Below are 18981 nucleotides of genomic sequence, written 5' to 3'. Positions count from 1 at the left end.
ATATACATAAATAAACATTGCTCTGTAGAGAGGTGCCCTAACATAGAAAGAAAAAATAAAACTAGTATTATTTTCATATTGCAGGTTTATAAATCCCAACAATTCAGTTACTTTTTACCCCCCCCCCCCCCCCCTAGTTATCTTGACTTTCAGGGGCAAAATAGCTTCCTTAGCTTACTGCATGAGCTTAATTTTAGCATTTAAGCAGCAAAACAGCGACATAAAACTATTTCATTTAGTGTGCAACTACCATGAAATTCAGCCTAATGGGAAAGAAATGGAACTATTTAAAATGTATTTCAAGTATGAATATATTTGCCTGTTCCTTCCTGTATCAGTCAGCCAGAATTCACCACAAGAAAAAAAAAAAGCCTTCTTGTATGTCTCTTTCTCTCCTTTTCTCTTTCTTGTGCCGTCTTTTCTTAACTTGACTGGTGGTGATTTTTTGTTGTTAAATTCTCTTGAATTAGAAGTAGAACCACTACTAAGTCTTAGCAAAAGCATTGTACTGCATATACTCAGGGGAAGCTGCCCTGAGAAGCAATGCATGGATTTGTTCCAGTTGAGAAAATAAGCTAATATTTCCCTTGCCATAAGATGAAATCAAATGTATAATCTTTGCTCAAGGGTTAACCATACATTTCTCAGAAAATACACTCAGCAAAATAGTGTTGACTTGTAGCACTTAAGATGTACTTGCCTTCACCTAATACTTTTCCAGTCCTTTGAGCCAACCATTTGGCATAGAAGCTTATATGTATACAAAGATTTTCGCTATCTTTTAGTGTCTCAAATTACCTACGTGCCTTTTTTAAGGCTGTATTATCTATCTACAAATTCTGGCATACAGTAAACATAAAAGGCAAGCCTGTATGGCTCTGGCACCCTTTGTCTTTGACCTAGAGAAGTTAGCAACGGCTAATGGAAATCAGTAGCAGCAAGAAAAGAGTATGATCAAGTAACTGTCAAGCAGAGACTCCAATGCCAGATCTTCCTGAAATGGCACAATCATCCTGACCATGAGTTAGGGGAAAACACTATGTGCAGTAGAATTGAGAATAAGATGAAAAATATAGAGCAAATAGAAAACAGTCATCAGGGCCAAGGGGCCTAAAGCCTCCTTGAAATCCTAAACTCAAATATGCCTTAAGCCATGACTAAAATAATTTGGTTGGTTTCATCTGAGTGACTAACAGAAGAGGGTTGTTCATGACATTCCCAGAGAAGTGTTTATAGCTGCCAGGCTTTGTTCCAGACAGAAAAGTGGCAAAGAAATACATATTGTATATAAACACATAAGCAGGGTAGGGAAAAAAAAAAGTAATGACAGACAACAAAATATTCTTCTTCTCTGTCTTACTGAACAGCATTGAAGACTCTCATGAACAACAGTAATTCACAGAACTAGTAAATGAATGAAACGCTGATGACATCCTTCTCCAAGGAAGGAAGCAGAAGTAATCCCCTCAGTCCTTCTGTGTGGGAGAGTCAGAGAAATGCACAAACCAGTGATACGCGAAAGGAAGACTAAAGAGTTCATGGTGTAACTTAGACAATGCTTCTGGCCTAAAGCACTCATAAGTCTTTCACTATCTTTGTAATGCTGCACTTATTGTAACAGTTACACGGGGGGAAGAAAAAGTCTTTGCTGAAAATTAAGCATCCTTTTGTAACAGACTTCAGTGCAATTACAGAGTTAATCTGTGTTTTCCATGGCATTTTCACATGCCGATTTGGGAGCTGGATCTGCTTGGTGTTCATAGGTAAGCCCCACTACTGCAGTGTGACTCTCCAGAGTTGGGTCAACATAGCTGTTCATGCATCTGCTCTAGAAACAAGGCCTGGGGGACCAACCAATCCTGTGTCTGTTCTAGGAGCAAAATCAGGGAGCTGGTTCTACTTCCAGAATGAAATTGATATGGGGAAGATTTTTACTCACACAGTGTGCTTCACACCATAGCCATAAAAAGTTGTGTTGGCTTAACTCAGGGAGTGGTGCTGTACCGGATGAGGGACAGGAGTGGTTAAGGCTGGCATTGCTTTCTGTGTACCTCTGCTAGTGAAGCTGCAAGTCTGCTACGAAGAACAAAAAGAGCCATTCTGGGGATTCTCCCGGGAAAGAGGAATGTCAGAACTGACACAATGTTTGCAGTAATAAGCTGTGTTGGCAAAATTCTTGTAGATGTCACCAAAATGTAAATGAACTCCACTGACTCAGGAAAGCAATCTCCAGAAGAAAGAAACACAGAACTTATTTGCATTTAGCAGGGGATTACAAATATCATTGTTCTCTCTCCTCCTCTCAGACTGAAACTGTTGGCTCAGTGTCAGCAGTGCAGAGATGCATTTCTCTTTCTTGAAACTAGTTTAATACCAAGAGAATAAAGTGTGTATCCCTGTGCTTGTCAGCTAGCTCCTTTTCACACAAACTTTGCTGCAGGAATTCTCATTCTCATCACTAGGAATATAGTTTATGATATAGTACAGCAGAAACATGTAGAAGCACATAATTGTTACAAAGAGCTCAGTCAATGAAAATACAAGACAGATTCATCACTTTAATAAAATACAATGAGGTCAGACCACAAGCTTCTGTTGGGCTCCAAATATTTTTTGACCCAAGTACTATACTGGAGATAACAGTCAGCATGGACATTGCAAAGTACCCTGTTCTGGAAATGCTTTGTGGAATTACAGTTAACAAGGACAGAAAGTTTACCTGATCATAAAAATGCACGAATGAGGCAGGTATAATGCAACACCTTAATTTTTGTTGGCTGGAAAAAAGAAACATCCTCAGGACAAAAGCAAAATACACAAAGATAGTACAGGAGTGTTACTTATATTTCCCATTTCTTAAGGAATATAAATCAAAATATCAAAAATCTAACAGACCTGCCAGACTTTCACCTGAAAGAATAAATAGCACAGTAATCTCCACTAAAGGAGAGATGAAAGCATCAAGACAAAACCAGAAACAAATCATGTTTTCATAGTAAGTCTCCTTTTTCCTCTTTTGTATCTTCACATAAACCATGTAAGAGTCATTAGAAATAATTGCCCATCTTAAGCAAACAGGAAAAATAGGCAGAATTAGAGTGTGACTTAACACAGCGCAAGACGTAGATGTGTGCCACAGAAACTGGCAGTTGGGTTTCATTTAAATCACAAGTCAATTCAAAGAGAAACAGATTTAAGGTATTGCCCTTTTCGTTGTTGACTTATGAAGCACATTCAGTTAAAGTACCACTCTACTCAAATGCATTGGTGTGTCTATTCACAGCCTCAGTACAACCATCTGTCCTCAGAAGACTGCAATGCAATTTGAACGCTGCCAGCCCTTTCAGTAGGCCCACAATAAAGTGTTCTTTTGACAAAATTGGATCATGCTTTTACTAATAGAGGCCAGCATAGGATTTCATGACCGAACAAGCCATAAAAAGGGGTCACAGTCTCAATATACTAAAATTGTTCACATTTCATTTATTGTTTGGTGCTTGAAAAATGGACTTGTCTCATGAGAGATGGCAACACCCGATTTGGTGTGAGGTAATGTTACTCTTTAGCACTAATACCACACCTTCCCTTTGAAGAGGGGGCAGGCATTTAGACTTTAGATGGTTCCTGGTACATCAGCTTTTCTACTGGGACAGAAAAATCTACATTGCATATATAGCAGTAGATTTCCAGTCACATAACTGTCCATTACACTGCAAAATCCAGCAAGAACCACACCTTCCTCACTGTGTAGGGCACTATTTTATCCTAACAGAGAGCTTGCACAACGCAAAATAAGTCTACAGATTTTGTCTGTAACTCACCAAAAGCCATGTCACCTGTTACATAGAAAAATGGGGCACTTACAGCATCAGAATTATATGGGGAGAGCTCTGCTCTCAGTCCATTCCCTTTAGCAGTTCTTTCATCCAGGTCAGAAGGGAAGAGATTGGTGAGAAGCTTGCCTCTCTGCTGTTGTGAACGACAGGCAAAATGACATTCACCACATGGAAATAAAAATTATCTTAAAGTCAGCACCTCCTCTATCAGTACGGAAATATTAAAAACTTGCTTCAGTATGCTAAGCTGCAGTGAAAAAGCACCCAATTTTATCAGGAGAAATTGCCAATAAGAATAAGAAGAGCTCTTCATTAAACAATGATAAGTGAATGCTAAAATTAAGACTGACATTAGGCAAACTGATTTCATATTAATCTTGATTTGAGATCATAGCATAGCAACTATTTGTGATAATATATGTATATACACATTTGATAATACAGGTATATACACATTTGTAGGAGGCAGACATGGGTCTGATGTATTCATATTAAATAGGCTTGAATAAGAATCCAAAGGACAGCATTTGTAGAGAAAACAAGACCAGTGAAATGTTCTATTAATTCAAAAGCATCCATCACAATTGTCACCATATCCCTACCATAGAAAGAGGTTCCATTCAAGTGTTACATACATACTGATGGAGCCTATGGCTGCAACTCACCTGTCTGTCTCCAGAGACAAGCCTCTAAGCCCCAAATTCCACACTGCAGCCAGGACTGCTTTGTGTGAGAAGGAACTAAACCTTTTCATTTAGTCTTTAATCTAACTGAACAGGCCAGTGACTAAATGTGCTGCATCTTATTCCTTTCCACCCTAAACAAGCAGTTCTCTGCAAGGTACTGGAGCAGAAGGAAGAGGTGTTACTGTTTTTATTGGCTTTTCAGTATTAACTACTAGGACAAAGAAGTTGAATGTATTTTTATGTGGACAAAGCTAAATGGAACCATTGGTAGCAATAGTCTAAAGCCAATTTGATAGATCAACTGCATGTTATTACAAGATTCAAGCACCCTTCTGCCATGTTTAATCTTGTAATTCAATATCAATAATGACGATTAAGTATACTGTCTTTGAAGGAACATATTAATTAGAAGTAAAAATTGTCACTTCAAGACATGGCAAAACCTGAAGTTTCATTTCTGTGCTTAAAATTGCTTTTAGGGTTTACAAAAAAAAAATTAAGATCAAAAACAATTTGCCAAAACTCCAGTGGAGAGAAATAAACATTTCACTGAAAAAATTACAACCATAACAAAAAAACACCAAATTTCAAATCTAATTTGTGAAGCTTTCAAATAATGATTGTAGTTATGTTCCTAACTTAGGTGCTTGTATGGATAATTCATCTCATCTCATCTCATATAATGATCATTATGCACATACATTAAACTTGCACATGTAAAACTGGTATGAACTCAATTTTGACAATGACAGCATTTCCCAAGCACATCTTACTGACATCCTGCTCACTGAGAATCCTCCCTCAGTGAAGCGTCTGCTTCTTTGTAATTACATGTTTTGGAATAATTGAGAGATAAGCAGACAGGTGAGTGCACAAGGTAATTTGACTGGTCAGTTTATTGATTCCTCCCATATAATTCAGGAACTGGTATTGATGAAGATTTGTTCAGATATAACAGTAGTGCAAAAGAAATTACAGAGTATCTGTGCTTCATCAGTGATATTTACCTCATAGCCAGTGAGAGAGTAAAGAAAGAAATCTTTTGCTAAATTCATGAGAGGAAATAGGACCATAATTAATACAGTTGGTAATCATCTTGACAAATACTGTAAATTGATGCATTATACATTTTTCATTGTTTTTCATCTCAGCCACAGTTATTTTTTACAGTTGAGATGTATGTTTCTCTTTGCAGAGTTTTTGGATAATCAAACACTGATAAAGGACAACATGAAGAATAAACATATGCATTATTATACTATCTCTAATCTTTCTTCACAGACAAGAAGTTATCTCCAATTAACAAAGGAGATGAATAGGAGCAGTAACTTTCAGAACTAGAAAGCTCACTGAACAGTTTTAGCACTTCCTGAATCAACAAGGTTGCCCACACCTTCACAAGCAGTCAGTGCTTGCAAGCTCAGGTATATTGTTAGCACTGACGCCATCTGTTTTATCATCAACCCTGTCTTCATTGGCCCAACCCTGAAATCTGTATTTTAGGAAACTATGCAGCAGCTGCTAGTTAGAAAAACCTGTGATCTCATCCCCAGAAGGACTTAACAACAGTATTGACACAGTAAATATGAATACATCAATTATTTTAATAATCCAAACAATGTGATATTTCTTGTATCACATGCTGTCAGCACAAGGGAGATAGAGGATCTAAAGTCCAAGTCCCTGCACTGTATCTTATTCCATACAGTCTTTGAACAAACTGTAATAGGACAACATGCACAGGCTTAACATTATGAAGTTGTAGGTGTAACTCCATAAAACACAGTGGTTATCCTTGTTAACATTTCTAGCACATTTCTCCAATTAATATCAACGCAGAAGCTGTCTCGAAGGCAGCAGGTGTTCAAATAGGATTATAACTTTCACATAGCATTCATACCTTCCTTGGTAAAGACTGCAACCTGTCTTTTTATCTTCAGTAGCTAAAAACGAAGAAAAAACCACTAACCAAACATCTGCAAATGACAAAAAACACAAAACAAAACCCCACACAACCTTCCAACAGAAACCACCAAACCAAAAGAGAAGACCAAACCACATTCCTTTAGCAATTAGAGTGAAAGTAGGACCTGTTTCTTCTCCAAGTTGTAAAAAGTGAACTGCTGAGGCATAGTTTCAAGACATCCCCACCACTCTTGATTAAGACCCCCTCAAAAGATACTTTTGATGCACAAAGCAAGAAGGAAGAGGTAAAGGAAATATCTGATATATGCAGAGATTTGAAATTTTTCCTATTCATTTTTTCCCCTCAAGCTTCAGGACAGTGAGCACTTTGGATTAAAAAAAAAACCTAAAACAATCAAAAAGTATCCACTTCCCATTGCCATTCTACTGGGCATTTTGCCAGTACAATTATATTTAGGATATGCTGCGAAGTTCATGGTTTTATAAATTCTGAGAAATGGCTGTTCACCTGTTACTCCAAGGTAAAGTAATATTTCAGAATTGCTTTGTGGCAATAAGGTAGTTCTGAGTTTACACCTTGTCTCTACAGCAGATCAAAAACTCACTGTTGGCTCTTTAATATGAGGCTTATTTCATCTTTTTATGTATTTCACTTTCCAGTTACAATAACTATCAGGAGTTCATGTTTGTATTAAAACACAATTGCTTTGAAGAGAAATCAGATGCCTTTTCTAAGCTTTTTTTGTTCAATTTCAGGAAACTAATCAGTCATTGCATGGCTTTTGCTTCAGGCAATTGACGTTCAGGACTTTCACGTTGTCTTAAAGTTCACTTAGCTCACTCATTCACCTAATGCTCATACAGGCTGGCGATCTTTGTTGGAGACCTCACATTTTAGCCATGTCTCTCACCAGATGTTGGACTCGGGTAAAACATGAAAGGATCAAGTTATTGCTGCTGTTGGAAGGTATTTTCCCCAAGTCTTCAACTGCAAGGTCATTATGAACATAGAGGCCAGTGCAGATGACATATATATCCCATTGTATTTTGCTAGGATGTGATATTTCTCCAGTAACTCTGAAGCACCCTTTTTTCCCTTTTTATTACTTTCAAGTGCTACATCACTACCGTGAATAAGCCTTTTTTGGAATAGCGTTGCCTTTAACTCACACACATTTCTACTGTCTCATATAAAGTAGGAGCTCTTTTCATGCTGTCACTTTCTTCACAAAAAAATAATCACTGTTAACAATGACTAATGCAAAGAATATAAAATGTCAACTTGTTTTTAATCTTTGAATGTCTCTTAATTTGATTATTTATGAATAAGAAACTGAAGACATTGACCCACCTGGATGCATTCCTATGCGACCTGATCTAGGTGGACCTGCTTCTGCAGGGGAGTTGGACTAGACGATCTCTAAATGTCCTTTCCAACCCTACCACTCTATGATTCTATCTATGACTCTATGATATTCACACCAGAATTGAAGTAGTAGTGTATCCAGCTATCTCACGCAAACAGTAGTTCAAATAAGACTAAGTGCATACAACTGCCTAAGTGTAGCAGCCTCTTTGAGATGGATAAATTCTTCGACTGTGAACTCTTTACATTGCCCTCATATTGAAAGACTTCCTGGGTTCTCCTGCATTGCAAGACTATAATGTAATTATATCTTTTGGGCAGGAAGGATATGTTGAGTTAATTTGACTAGAAGCACCTTAAAATCACACCATGTGAATACTCTTGGCCTCATTATGAGCCTAACAAAGTAAATCTTCTCTGCCAGCACATGGTTAAAATGAATAAATAAGGTAGATAAGAGGAAACTGAAGAAGGTTCCTTTTTTGTTTTCCTTTTGTTATCCTTTTTGCATTTGTTAATCAACAATTGTCAAAGCTCATGCTGTTACCAAGTTTGCACATGAAAGCAGTCACATGTGATTAATTTAACCAGGGAACTTCTTTTCTATTACAAAGTTGTATATGTCTTTCTCCATATATTTGCCCACCCACTTGAAAGAAGATAGCAGAGGATTTTACATCAGCCTAGATACTAGGTTGTCCACCAAGAATCCCATATTTTTTTTCAAAAATTCTATTTCATTTTCTCCAGTGGGAAAATAGGAACAATTTATACACACACATTTCCACTAGGAATATTAATAGAAGGTAGGACGGTTTGCATACAGGCACGTTAGGAGTTAACAAGCAGAGTTCAGGAAACAATCAAGAGTCAATTTGTGCTGCAGTGGTGGGTTAACAGTCAAAGGAAGGTCATTCTGCCGCATCTAAAATAGCAAATTGTGTCCAGAGATGAAATCACAGTTATCTGATAAACTGCAAGAACAACAGTCAGTGACCTTTAACATTAGACTAAACATACAAAGCACATCTTTGATGTGAACACTGCTGCTGAAAGAAAGTGGTGGATGGTATTTGTCTCCCCATGGATCCAGGCAATATCCCTAAAAGAGCTTTCATTTAGGTAGTCTTATTAGAACCACCCCTGCAGGGCACATTTATTACCTGGGACTGAACTATTTTCTGTTCCCTTTTGTTCAAAAGGCCATAAAAACTAGCTAGCCTCAAAAACAGTCAGTGTTCCAGGTTAAGACATTGTCAAGGGTGCAACACGGAGGTTCCAAGCAACATGCAAGACCATTAATTACAAAGCCATTTATAAAACCTTTGTAATTCACAATTTAATCAACTTTCCCATAACATATAATTATTTAAATGGAGTCTAATCTAAGAAACAGTGTGCTCACAGAAAAAGGTAAGGTTCTTGTTCTAGCCTTAATCTGCATCTATTATTCTTCTCAATCTCATTCAGTAGCAATGCAGAACAATGCAAACTGCAATTTTTATTTCCTTCAGAATTTTTCTTTTTTAATCCTCATTAAAATAATAAATAGCTTAGTTTTAAGAACAGGGAGGAATACCCACAGACTTCTAATTGCCTGGAGAGAAAATGGTGTAGCATACACACATTTTCACTCATCTGTAAATATCAATCCTTTTTAGCATTTGTCTTCTCTTTGGCGAACAACCCAGGACCTCTTGCAATTTCCTAGCAGAGAGGAAGGTGTAGTTACCTTTAACAGTATCAATTGTTTACCCTATGCTGAAACTGCAGTTTATATAGAAAGATGCATAAATGTACTTTCCTAAAGGATACACTCAGATTTGTTTGTGAAGCCCTTCTTCTACCATTTCAAATGGAAGAGCTATCAACATCATATTATTTATAAGGAGGAACTATGTAGAACCTATACAATACGCTATATAGGCACATAAGCAGAATGTTTTGCTACTGCAGGAGAAACACCACTGCAATAGGGATTTTAAAGAAAGAGGTTTCCTCCCATTTTTTTGCATAGTGACATTTGAGTAATTTAATTTCTGTAGGTCTTTCCAAATTTCTTGAATTTTGTTGTCTCCTTTAGCAACAAAGAAACTAGGTGACTGAAATCATCCCAAGAATCAATATCTGGTTTGCTTTTATTGACATTCCCGCAGCAGACTAAGCAGAAGTCCTAGTCCTACTCAGACAAAAATCTGAGGAAATGAAATTGCTTCTTAGTGGTATGAGAAAACTCCTTGATTTATGCAGGCAGATACTGTTTGAGCTTTTACAGATATAAATGATAATGTATGTCAAACTATAAGCTTTGTATATTCTGTAACATCAACACCATAATTCATATGGAAGTGCCTAAAAACACTGCAAAACACTTTTTTTTTTTAAAATTCAGGTCACCTTGAATAAAATACCAGGACATAACACATATGATATCACCTCCTAAAGACTGATCTTTGGATCCCAGCATTTGTTAACAGGTTTCTGTCTTAGCACCTTGTTCCTTACATAAGTTGCTAGATCAGTTTTTCAGTTGTCATTATTTTCTAAGGAGCAAAGATTATCATTCCTCTACATTTATATAGTAGGTTTCTACTATAGAAGACTCTAGATGAGGATGGAAAAATAAATAGAATTACTTTGCTAGGAAAAGTCCTAAACAAACAACAGCACATAGCCACAAGCTCTCCAGAAGGAATGTTTGAGGTGTATATATAAGGTGGATATAATTCCTGAAGTTCAGTTAGTAGTGCAGTCTCAGAATTTTCTTGCATATAACATTTTTCTTAGCTCTTTTCCAGAGTTTCAAGTCCTTTGAACACGTTAATGATTAATTGGCTTATCAACAGAACCAATTGAATAATTAAATGCAACACAAAAAATGCAAAACTTCATAATTTAAAATGAATAAATTTCACAGAATCTTAAGTTTTGGAAGGGAGCTCAACAGATCATGTAGTCCAACCCCTCTGCTAAAATACCAGAGTTTCTTAAAATAAAAAAATGACTGGTTTTTCACAGTCAAGTCACTACCAACCTAAGTTTGATCTGACCGTATGAAGGTGACTTGACTTTAATGGGTAAAACAGTATTCTCGTCATACTTACTTCCAAGCCATAATACAAAGCTTCTGAATAAAGTAGGAGGTTAGGGTGTTGCTTACAAAATTGTATTAGTTCAAAGGTTTTTGTATATGAGAAAATATGGGAAGAAATATATTGTCCATCACAAAATGAGCTGTAATACTTCCAGCCTGTTTCCCTGCATCGGTATTTATCACGTTGTTAAAATAGACCATAGATCTGAAAATTGGAAGATTTTTCCTGTTAATTTGAAGCAGCACCTATACACGCTGCTGTGACATCAACATAATACCCTAAAGCCACAGCATCTGAAAAGATTTATTTTTTGAGCCCCTATGCAGCTACATTCTCTTTGCTTCTGACATTCTCAATTTGCAGGCTGCTGGTGATCCAATCTTATTCATTCTGGCTCTATAATAAGGATGTCAATGCAAGAAGAGAAAAGTCATTATCTGATAGCCAGCAGACATGATAAAAAGGCAGAGTTAGATATCTCAGAGGAAAGGCCACCCTTTCTTCCTTGGATGAGCTCTTCAAGGTCATGGGCAGCTTTTGTACCTTTAAGTATGCTCCAAATTCACTTCAAGCTGAGTGCATCAGATTAAACTGAAATGTCCCTATCACACAGTCTCATGTCTGAACAAGATTGATTTTTTTTCTTTTTACTATTAATCAGTGATAAGTTTTAATTATGATTAGAACATATATATGCAGTGAGAAAGATCAAAGAGGCAATGTCAGCTGCAGAGAAACTTGGTGTAAATTTATAGCTCCTGCCTGGTTAATGGCATTCATATGGGTTTGGATTATGCTGAAGTATCTCCCACAGTAGCAATCATCAAGCAACACTAGTTAACCATCACTGTAGGGAAGACTTTTACCCAGAATTTTAAAATAGTAATGAATATCATCTGGTTTTGGAAACTGTTTAAATGTCACAGTTGCAACAACTGACATAAAAGATTTATTTATTCATAGACTTTGTCAAATAACTACTAAGTACCATTCCAGAAGATAGCTACCATAAAGCATAAGTTAATGGGCTCTCATAAGCAGTAAGTGGATGAAAGTTTAAGCTGGAATATACATGAGCTGAACTATATTAACCAATCTTTAATCTATGAAAATGTACACCATACAATGCCCTTGACAAGCTACATAAAGGTAAAAGTTTGAAGCAATCTCTATACAGTTGTTATTTAATATCAGTTGTAGCTTAAGAGGCAGTTTATTTTTATGTGTGCAAATCAGAAAAGCATACAGAACAGGATGACAACACATGACTGGCCCCTGGGCTGTAGGTAGCAGAGGCAAACAGCATGAATTAAATATGCTTCTGGGCCTCCTGAACTGAAAATTCCTTTCCCCATACTATTTATATGGATCTAGTAAAACTGATTTATAGAGAGCACATTTCTAGTTTTCCACTCATTTGCTCAACTTTGCTACAAACACCTTTCTTCAATGATCAATTCTCCATCTTCTATACTTTAATAGCTACAAACTCACCGTAATTAGTCAGTTTTTAAGTCGTTTGGGGTCCCCAGTAGGTAGGAATAAGTTGCTGTCACAGCTGCTGTAGATCCTATATGATGAGCACTCAACAATAGGTGTGCCAATATTTATCTTTTACCAGAGGCACAGAAGTTAGTCTTGCAAGAAGACAAAAATTAGATTGCAAAAAGCTATTTGAGTAGAATATACCATGTTTCTTCCCTATCAAAACTGGTCTGAATTGGTAAACAGCAAAGTATTTTCCTCTTTTTCACAGGGGGAAGGCAGGAGGGAGAAGCATTTGGTTACAGTTTTATCATTAAGTGGGACTCTTAACCAGGGAGTCAAAAGAAAGCATAGCTCCATCCAAAGTGTTCCATGAAAAATGTGCTGATTTCAATATGGCATCTGACGGAGCTGAGCTTTTCTCATAAGCTTCTCATTTTACAGAATTACAGTTTTTTAATACTTTCATTATATCCAGGTATTGGAAAGGCTAAAAAACCCCAAAAAATATTATTAAAATGCCATTCCTTTTAAAACTGTCAAGCTGGTTGCATAAAAATGAGAGTTCAAAGTATAAATATAAATCAAACGCAGATCAGATTTCAGTCTGAAGCCACTCCCAATCTATACTTCGGATAAGCAAGGTAAGTCTCATAAGCAGATGACATTCTGGCATTTATCTAACCTAAGTGAGAAGCTCCAACCTTCCTCAGGATCCAGATGGAATAGCTTTGAATCTGAGACTTTTTTAAAAAAAGAAAAAGATTAGCTCCTAGGGGGCCTTCACATTCAATGACTTGAATGTGTCCCTCTCTCCCTAGCTACAGTGATGCTCTGTACAAAGCCAATGCCCGTGATCCAAAACCTTTTTCAGCGTGTTTTGTAATGCACCTGCCTTACTCATTTTGTGAACTCCTGCCTGGGAGCTAGAAAAATAAGCAGTGTGAAAGCTGCCTGACAGCAGCTGCAGCCAGAGGCTTATTTCACAGTGCAGCAGCAAGTACAGAATCCAATTGGTCACTCTTGGCCAGACTAAATCATCTTTGAACAGAAACTGTTCGTAAAGACAGAATCAACAAAACCTTCATCAATTCCACTAATTTAGGTTATTTATGTGCCTCCCTGGGGCCTCTCAACTCCTTCTTGTCACTTGTCAGTTTCCTTCCCTTGATAAAGAGACTGCACATTCCAACACCATCCCATATCGGGGATTAAAAAAATAAGGATAGCAAAAACATGCTTCAAATTGCTTCACTGTCTGAGATACACTGTGATGTTTATTTAAAAATCAAAGCATGCTATGCACTATCCTATATTGAGCTTCCTCCCATTCCTTTCCAGTCCTGTACACTTTTTATAGTGGATTTATTAGGAAGTACTAGAAACATCAACCCCAAAACAACTTGTACTAACCCAGGGCACACATGTACTACAACATTTTTCTGTCAGTGTGCTTCAGCTCTAGTTCAGCAAGTAATCACTAAGCCCATTCTATCCTCAGGCAAGGCTTAACTGAGGCTGGCAGGGATGTAGAGGTGTATGATTTTGCACTCAAAATCCTTTGAGTACAACAACACATCAGCACTTCTTCATGAGCTGTTCATGAACATTTCAGTCTGGGAAACAAAACCATTCCGTGTCTCATCCTTTCCATCAGTGAGAACATGAATTATCTTGTTTTTTAAGATGACAGATTTGGTTATCTTAGTAACATCCAGCCTTAAAATTATTTTTAAAGGGAACAAGGAAAACCCTATCAATTACAGAGGAAAACCCTATCAATTACAGAGGAAAACCCTATCAATTACAGGGACCATTTCAGCTTCACTAGAGCTGATGTCCCTTCAGGAAAAAAAAAAAAAAAAATCAACAAAAAAACCCAAAAACAAAACAAAAAACTCCCACACCTATTTCAGTATAGAGAGAAGTTATTCTCATTTATATGTAGTGTTTCCTTTTCATCTCATCTGGAACACCAGCAAGTAAAAGCCAGCGTAGAAGAGAGAAACCACTCTTATAAAGGACCATATCTTGGATGAACCAAGCTCCCATAACATCTACACAGCAAGACATTTCACTCAGAGGATCTGACCCAACTAAACTTCCAACATTACTTACTGCCAAGCTAGAATGGGATAAGAAGTGGCCCTTCAAAGACAAATTAATGAAGAGGAAAATGCACAACATGGATCAAAACAGCTGAGTTGTACTACACCTCCATCTGTTACATGGAGTTACTTTAAGAGTGGGTCTGTTGAGAGGCAGGCGCACTGGGTAAAATAATGTAATGTCATATTTAAGGGACTTTGCAGGTTTGTAATTTATTGTCTAGCACTGAATAGCATAGACAATTTTCCACTGGTACTTATTCTGAATTAAGTGTTCACTCAGCCATCCGTGCCCTTTGCGTTGCATTCATGGCTGCCTTTTCGTTTGTGCTGTGTCTGGTTAGTTACAGAACTCTCATCAGTGGATAAAAGCAATCATTTGTGCATCCATTATAATTATTATCTAGAGGATTATATAGAAAGTATTCATATTTATGTGTGTATTGCTTACAGTTTGCAGCTTCATGGAAAAAATACAACTTACCTCAAAGAAAAAGTTAGCACTCTGCTGGTGCTGTTATATTTCTGGGCTTCACATATATTTCCAGATACTTCTATTCTGAATGAAAAACATGTAGTTTTTATATACAGAAATGTACAGTTTATCAAAAAGAGATGTATTTGGATAAGAGGAAAAAAATTTATAACACATTCCCTTGCCAAAGGTAATGTAAACACCTTTTGCCCCTAAAAAAAAAATCAAACCCAAAGAATTTATATCAACATAGTTTCTCATTCTGTAGTGGTTAGTCACCTGAGAAATTCCTACAGTAGTAAGTCAGTCTGTAGGACTAGACTCAAAACTTCAAATTGAAAATAATACCATAAAAGAAGTTTTATCACCTGCATATTGTTTTAGGAGTTAGGCTAAGGGGAGTCATTCATTTCATCTAATAAGAGCAATATTGCAATATATCTTGTCTTTACCAGAGACTGGGTTCAATTAGATTATGAGCACTAAAATAAGGAAGATTCATGATAGTGAGAAACAAGAGATAAAATAGACAAGATTTGGAACAGCTGAAGCCCTGAGAATGTGCTACATAGATGGGCTGCCTTGCAATTAAAAAAATGACACTTCAAGTACAAGTGGAAAGTATTAAGAGAGAATATTTTCCATTTGAAGTCACTGCTAATCTGTTAAATTCCTATAAAGCAAAATAGGACCAAGTATTAATTCTCACACTGTGGGGCACCACAAAAATCTCCAAAATTGTCAATGTGTTAAGAAACCAGCTAGCTGCCATATACAATGTGGGGAGGGAGGAAATCTGGTCTATTCTTTAAACAACTCCTTCCTGTTAAAAGGATCATTTAGATGCTTCTGTCTAAGTTTCTAAAGATCCACAACCACTTGCTTGGACCTGTAAACTTTGAGGAAGTTTAATTCTGGTGCAAGGGCCATAAGATCAGCAGAATCTACTCCTCAATCATATCCCATACCTAAAAACTCTTTGGCCTAAGAGTACCAAGACAATTTTCCATACCTTTTTGATTTAATGCTACAGAATCAGTTTAATTTTCAGAAAACTCAGTTTTCTCTTTTGGCATAAAATGCTTTGTAAAAGCTCTTCACATCTCTTGGCTGCCTGTCTTAATTGCTCATAAAGATTCTCAGCCAACAGTCAAGTGCTTCTAAAAAATTAACAAAAAAAAACCTACTACATGCTAATTTCCCAGGTTTTTTATTTTTCTACTTAGTTCTCTCAATGTCAAGCATTAGCCAGTGATAATATACAATGGCTTGATGTCATCATCATCTTTTTGAGCTTATTGTGACTGCAAGACACTAAGTGGTGTATCACAAAGGAAAAGAGTGGGGAAAACATTGATGAAAACTATCTGCTAACATCTATCCATGTAAAAACACTTGCACTTCCAAAAGCACATACTCACTTTACTGAGCATTCGAAAGAGCAATTTTTTTTTTAGCCTTAGTTTCTATAGGAAACAAAACACGTGTTTAACTGACATATAGCCAGATATAAAAGATATATCCATGCCATATTTGAACACTATTCTTGGTATCTATGCATCTGTAATCGTTTCTTGCATGAATAAAATTCTGCTTTATCTAGGTGAGGGGAGGGCAAAGGTGGTGGTGGGTGTTTGTAGGGGTTTTCTTTAAGTAAGCTAGGATAGGAAAATGAGTGCTTATTGCAACTTGTTTTCAAGACTTAGGCACATATTTGGTTACCTTTACTGCATGCCCAAATTTCTGTCCATAAATAAACATATAGAGCCTCTTAATCATTCTATCTGCTGAAATCCTGAATCTCTTTTCCTATAAATTCTTACACTTCCTTCCATTAGCATTACAAGTCTCCATAAATGCATCTACAAGCAATTAATTCCCATTTATAACCACGTATCATCGCCTGATTCTTTAGAGGAAACTTACATTTTAACTTCTGATACTCTCTAGTTTGTCTCAAAAGGATATTTGGCTTATGAATAAACTACTGGAATTATTCTAACTTCTCATAGTTTCAGACATTCTTGCATTTTCCATTTTTCTCCCTTAAGCAGATTTATTATTGAACTTTAATAATGCATCTGGAGATATATTTTCTAAACAGAGGAAAGCAGTTATAGTTTTTGCTATGTTCAATATGAGTGCATTTCAACTGGGAAATCAAAACAGGGTGGAAGTAAGAGTAGTAACGCTGCTACGTGGCAGTGCTTGCCTGGAACAAATGCATACAAGCCAGAGAGACTCAGCTCAGCCTGCAGTCGCCTGGTGAAGCACAGGATGCTGCACCTACTGCACTGTGATACTTCCACACTGGTTTAAGGTGCAGTCTTACCCACCTACATAGCTCCTTCCTTACCCAGCATCAGACCAAATGAGGGAGGATGAAATGAGAAGTGACTGCACCAAACCTAACATCTCCACATGGCACGTGACTAGTTTGAACACTGGAAAAGCCTGGACTAAAATACAGGCTTGGCACCATCCTTGGGTTACTGTTTCAACAAAGAGTATTTACTTTCAGGTTTCTAATAAGTAAATTTTAAGCATCATTTTCATTAATTTCATTGTGATGGTCTTCTGCTGCAACAATTTATTAGATGTTAAGGCCAAGAGGATGGCCATATTGCCTGAGATTCTGCCTAATAAAAAGCCACGTGTGTGATGAAAACTCAATTGCCTCGCTAAGAATCCCACACTGAATGAGTCTCTTCATCTCTCTGCTCCAAATCACTTTTCCTGAGATGCTCACTTACCAAACAGACTAAAGCATGCCCTATGCTTTAAAAGCATGCTCTTCTGTTTTGCTCTTACTCACTGCAAAAACCTTGGAGTCTTTTCATAACTAGTAATAACACTCAACTCCTCTGGTCCATTTATGGCACAATTTTTTTGAGTTTTTACATTCCTCTTTGTGCACTGTTCAGCATCAGTCAATTCATGACATAATCTTTGCAGGAATAAGCAATCAAAATTATGCAACATACATCATTGACTCCATCAGGATATTCCCAAATAAGAGAGAAATGACTGCCAAGCAACTCCCGCGGAGTCACTTAGCTCCAGAAATTGGTCTAATAAATAGGTTTTCCATAAGAGCATGAATTCATACAATGTATCTGTCTCAGGCTGTCTCTCAGGGTTTTCAAAGCCCTTAGTTTTGGCATCTGTATAAGCACACTTTGTAAATGTCTCTTTTCACAACTGACACATTCTTTCTCTCTCTGCTGTACAGAAGTTCAGTTGAACCAGAGCAGCCCAACCAGTGAGTTCCCCAGCTATGGTGAAAACGGAAATGATACCAGTTTACTTGTTTCACCCCTTCTGGTGGCTGGAGTAGTGATTGGACTTGTGCTATTTCTGTCCTGTGTTACAATCATTGTTGGCAGTCTGCGAAAGGATGGACGGTTAAGGCATCCACGTCTGAGGAGAGATGCTGTTTATGGTAAGGTAGATAGTTATAGCAAGATAATGCTTGGCTTTATTAGTATTTGGTGCTAGAGGCAACGAAAAGCATCTGGCCACTGTGCAAGGGATTAAAAAAATAATTTAAAATAGGATAAATAGGTCACAGGCAGCTTTGTAGTTTAATAGCATCTTCATGCTAACACTGAATTCACATGGTACAAGCTCCACAGTCAATGGTTAACATAAGGCCAAATCCTACAGCATTTCTTAAACACCTTTCTTTCCCTTCATACAGTATGAGACTTTTTTCTCCATCACTAAAGTCTTGATAGTTTATTTTCATGTCTATTATAGCCTTGGTGTAGCACATAATATAATTTCCATTTGTTGGAAAGCCAGGAATGTTTTCACCTTTGCAGTTTCTACCAACCCACAACAATGACTGGGCAACAACTTTTGTGGTCAGAAAAGAAGTAAATATCTGGATATAAACTGAATAACAGGGCATTAAAGTGTCACTACAAGTGTCATCATCATTAAAGAGACTGGTTTGCTATCAAAATAAGTGCAACAAAAACAAACACTTAAAAATATTTGGG

General features: G+C 37.0%; 1 protein-coding gene across 2 annotated transcripts in view; it reads left to right on the top strand.

Annotated features, from left to right (window-relative positions):
* BEAN1 (brain expressed associated with NEDD4 1) overlaps positions 1–18981 on the top strand; it is a 49810-nt gene that overhangs the window by 15702 nt on the left and 15127 nt on the right. For both annotated transcript variants that reach the window (XM_062007910.1, XM_062007911.1), the window contains exon 4: positions 18210–18419. In XM_062007910.1, the coding sequence (XP_061863894.1) occupies positions 18210–18419 (210 nt within the window). The remainder of the gene's footprint in view (positions 1–18209; positions 18420–18981) is intronic.

This window comes from Colius striatus, chromosome 14 (genome assembly GCF_028858725.1).
Source record: "Colius striatus isolate bColStr4 chromosome 14, bColStr4.1.hap1, whole genome shotgun sequence".
Taxonomy (NCBI): Eukaryota; Metazoa; Chordata; class Aves; order Coliiformes; family Coliidae; genus Colius; species Colius striatus.
This window is presented reverse-complemented; position numbering and strand designations above follow the sequence as displayed.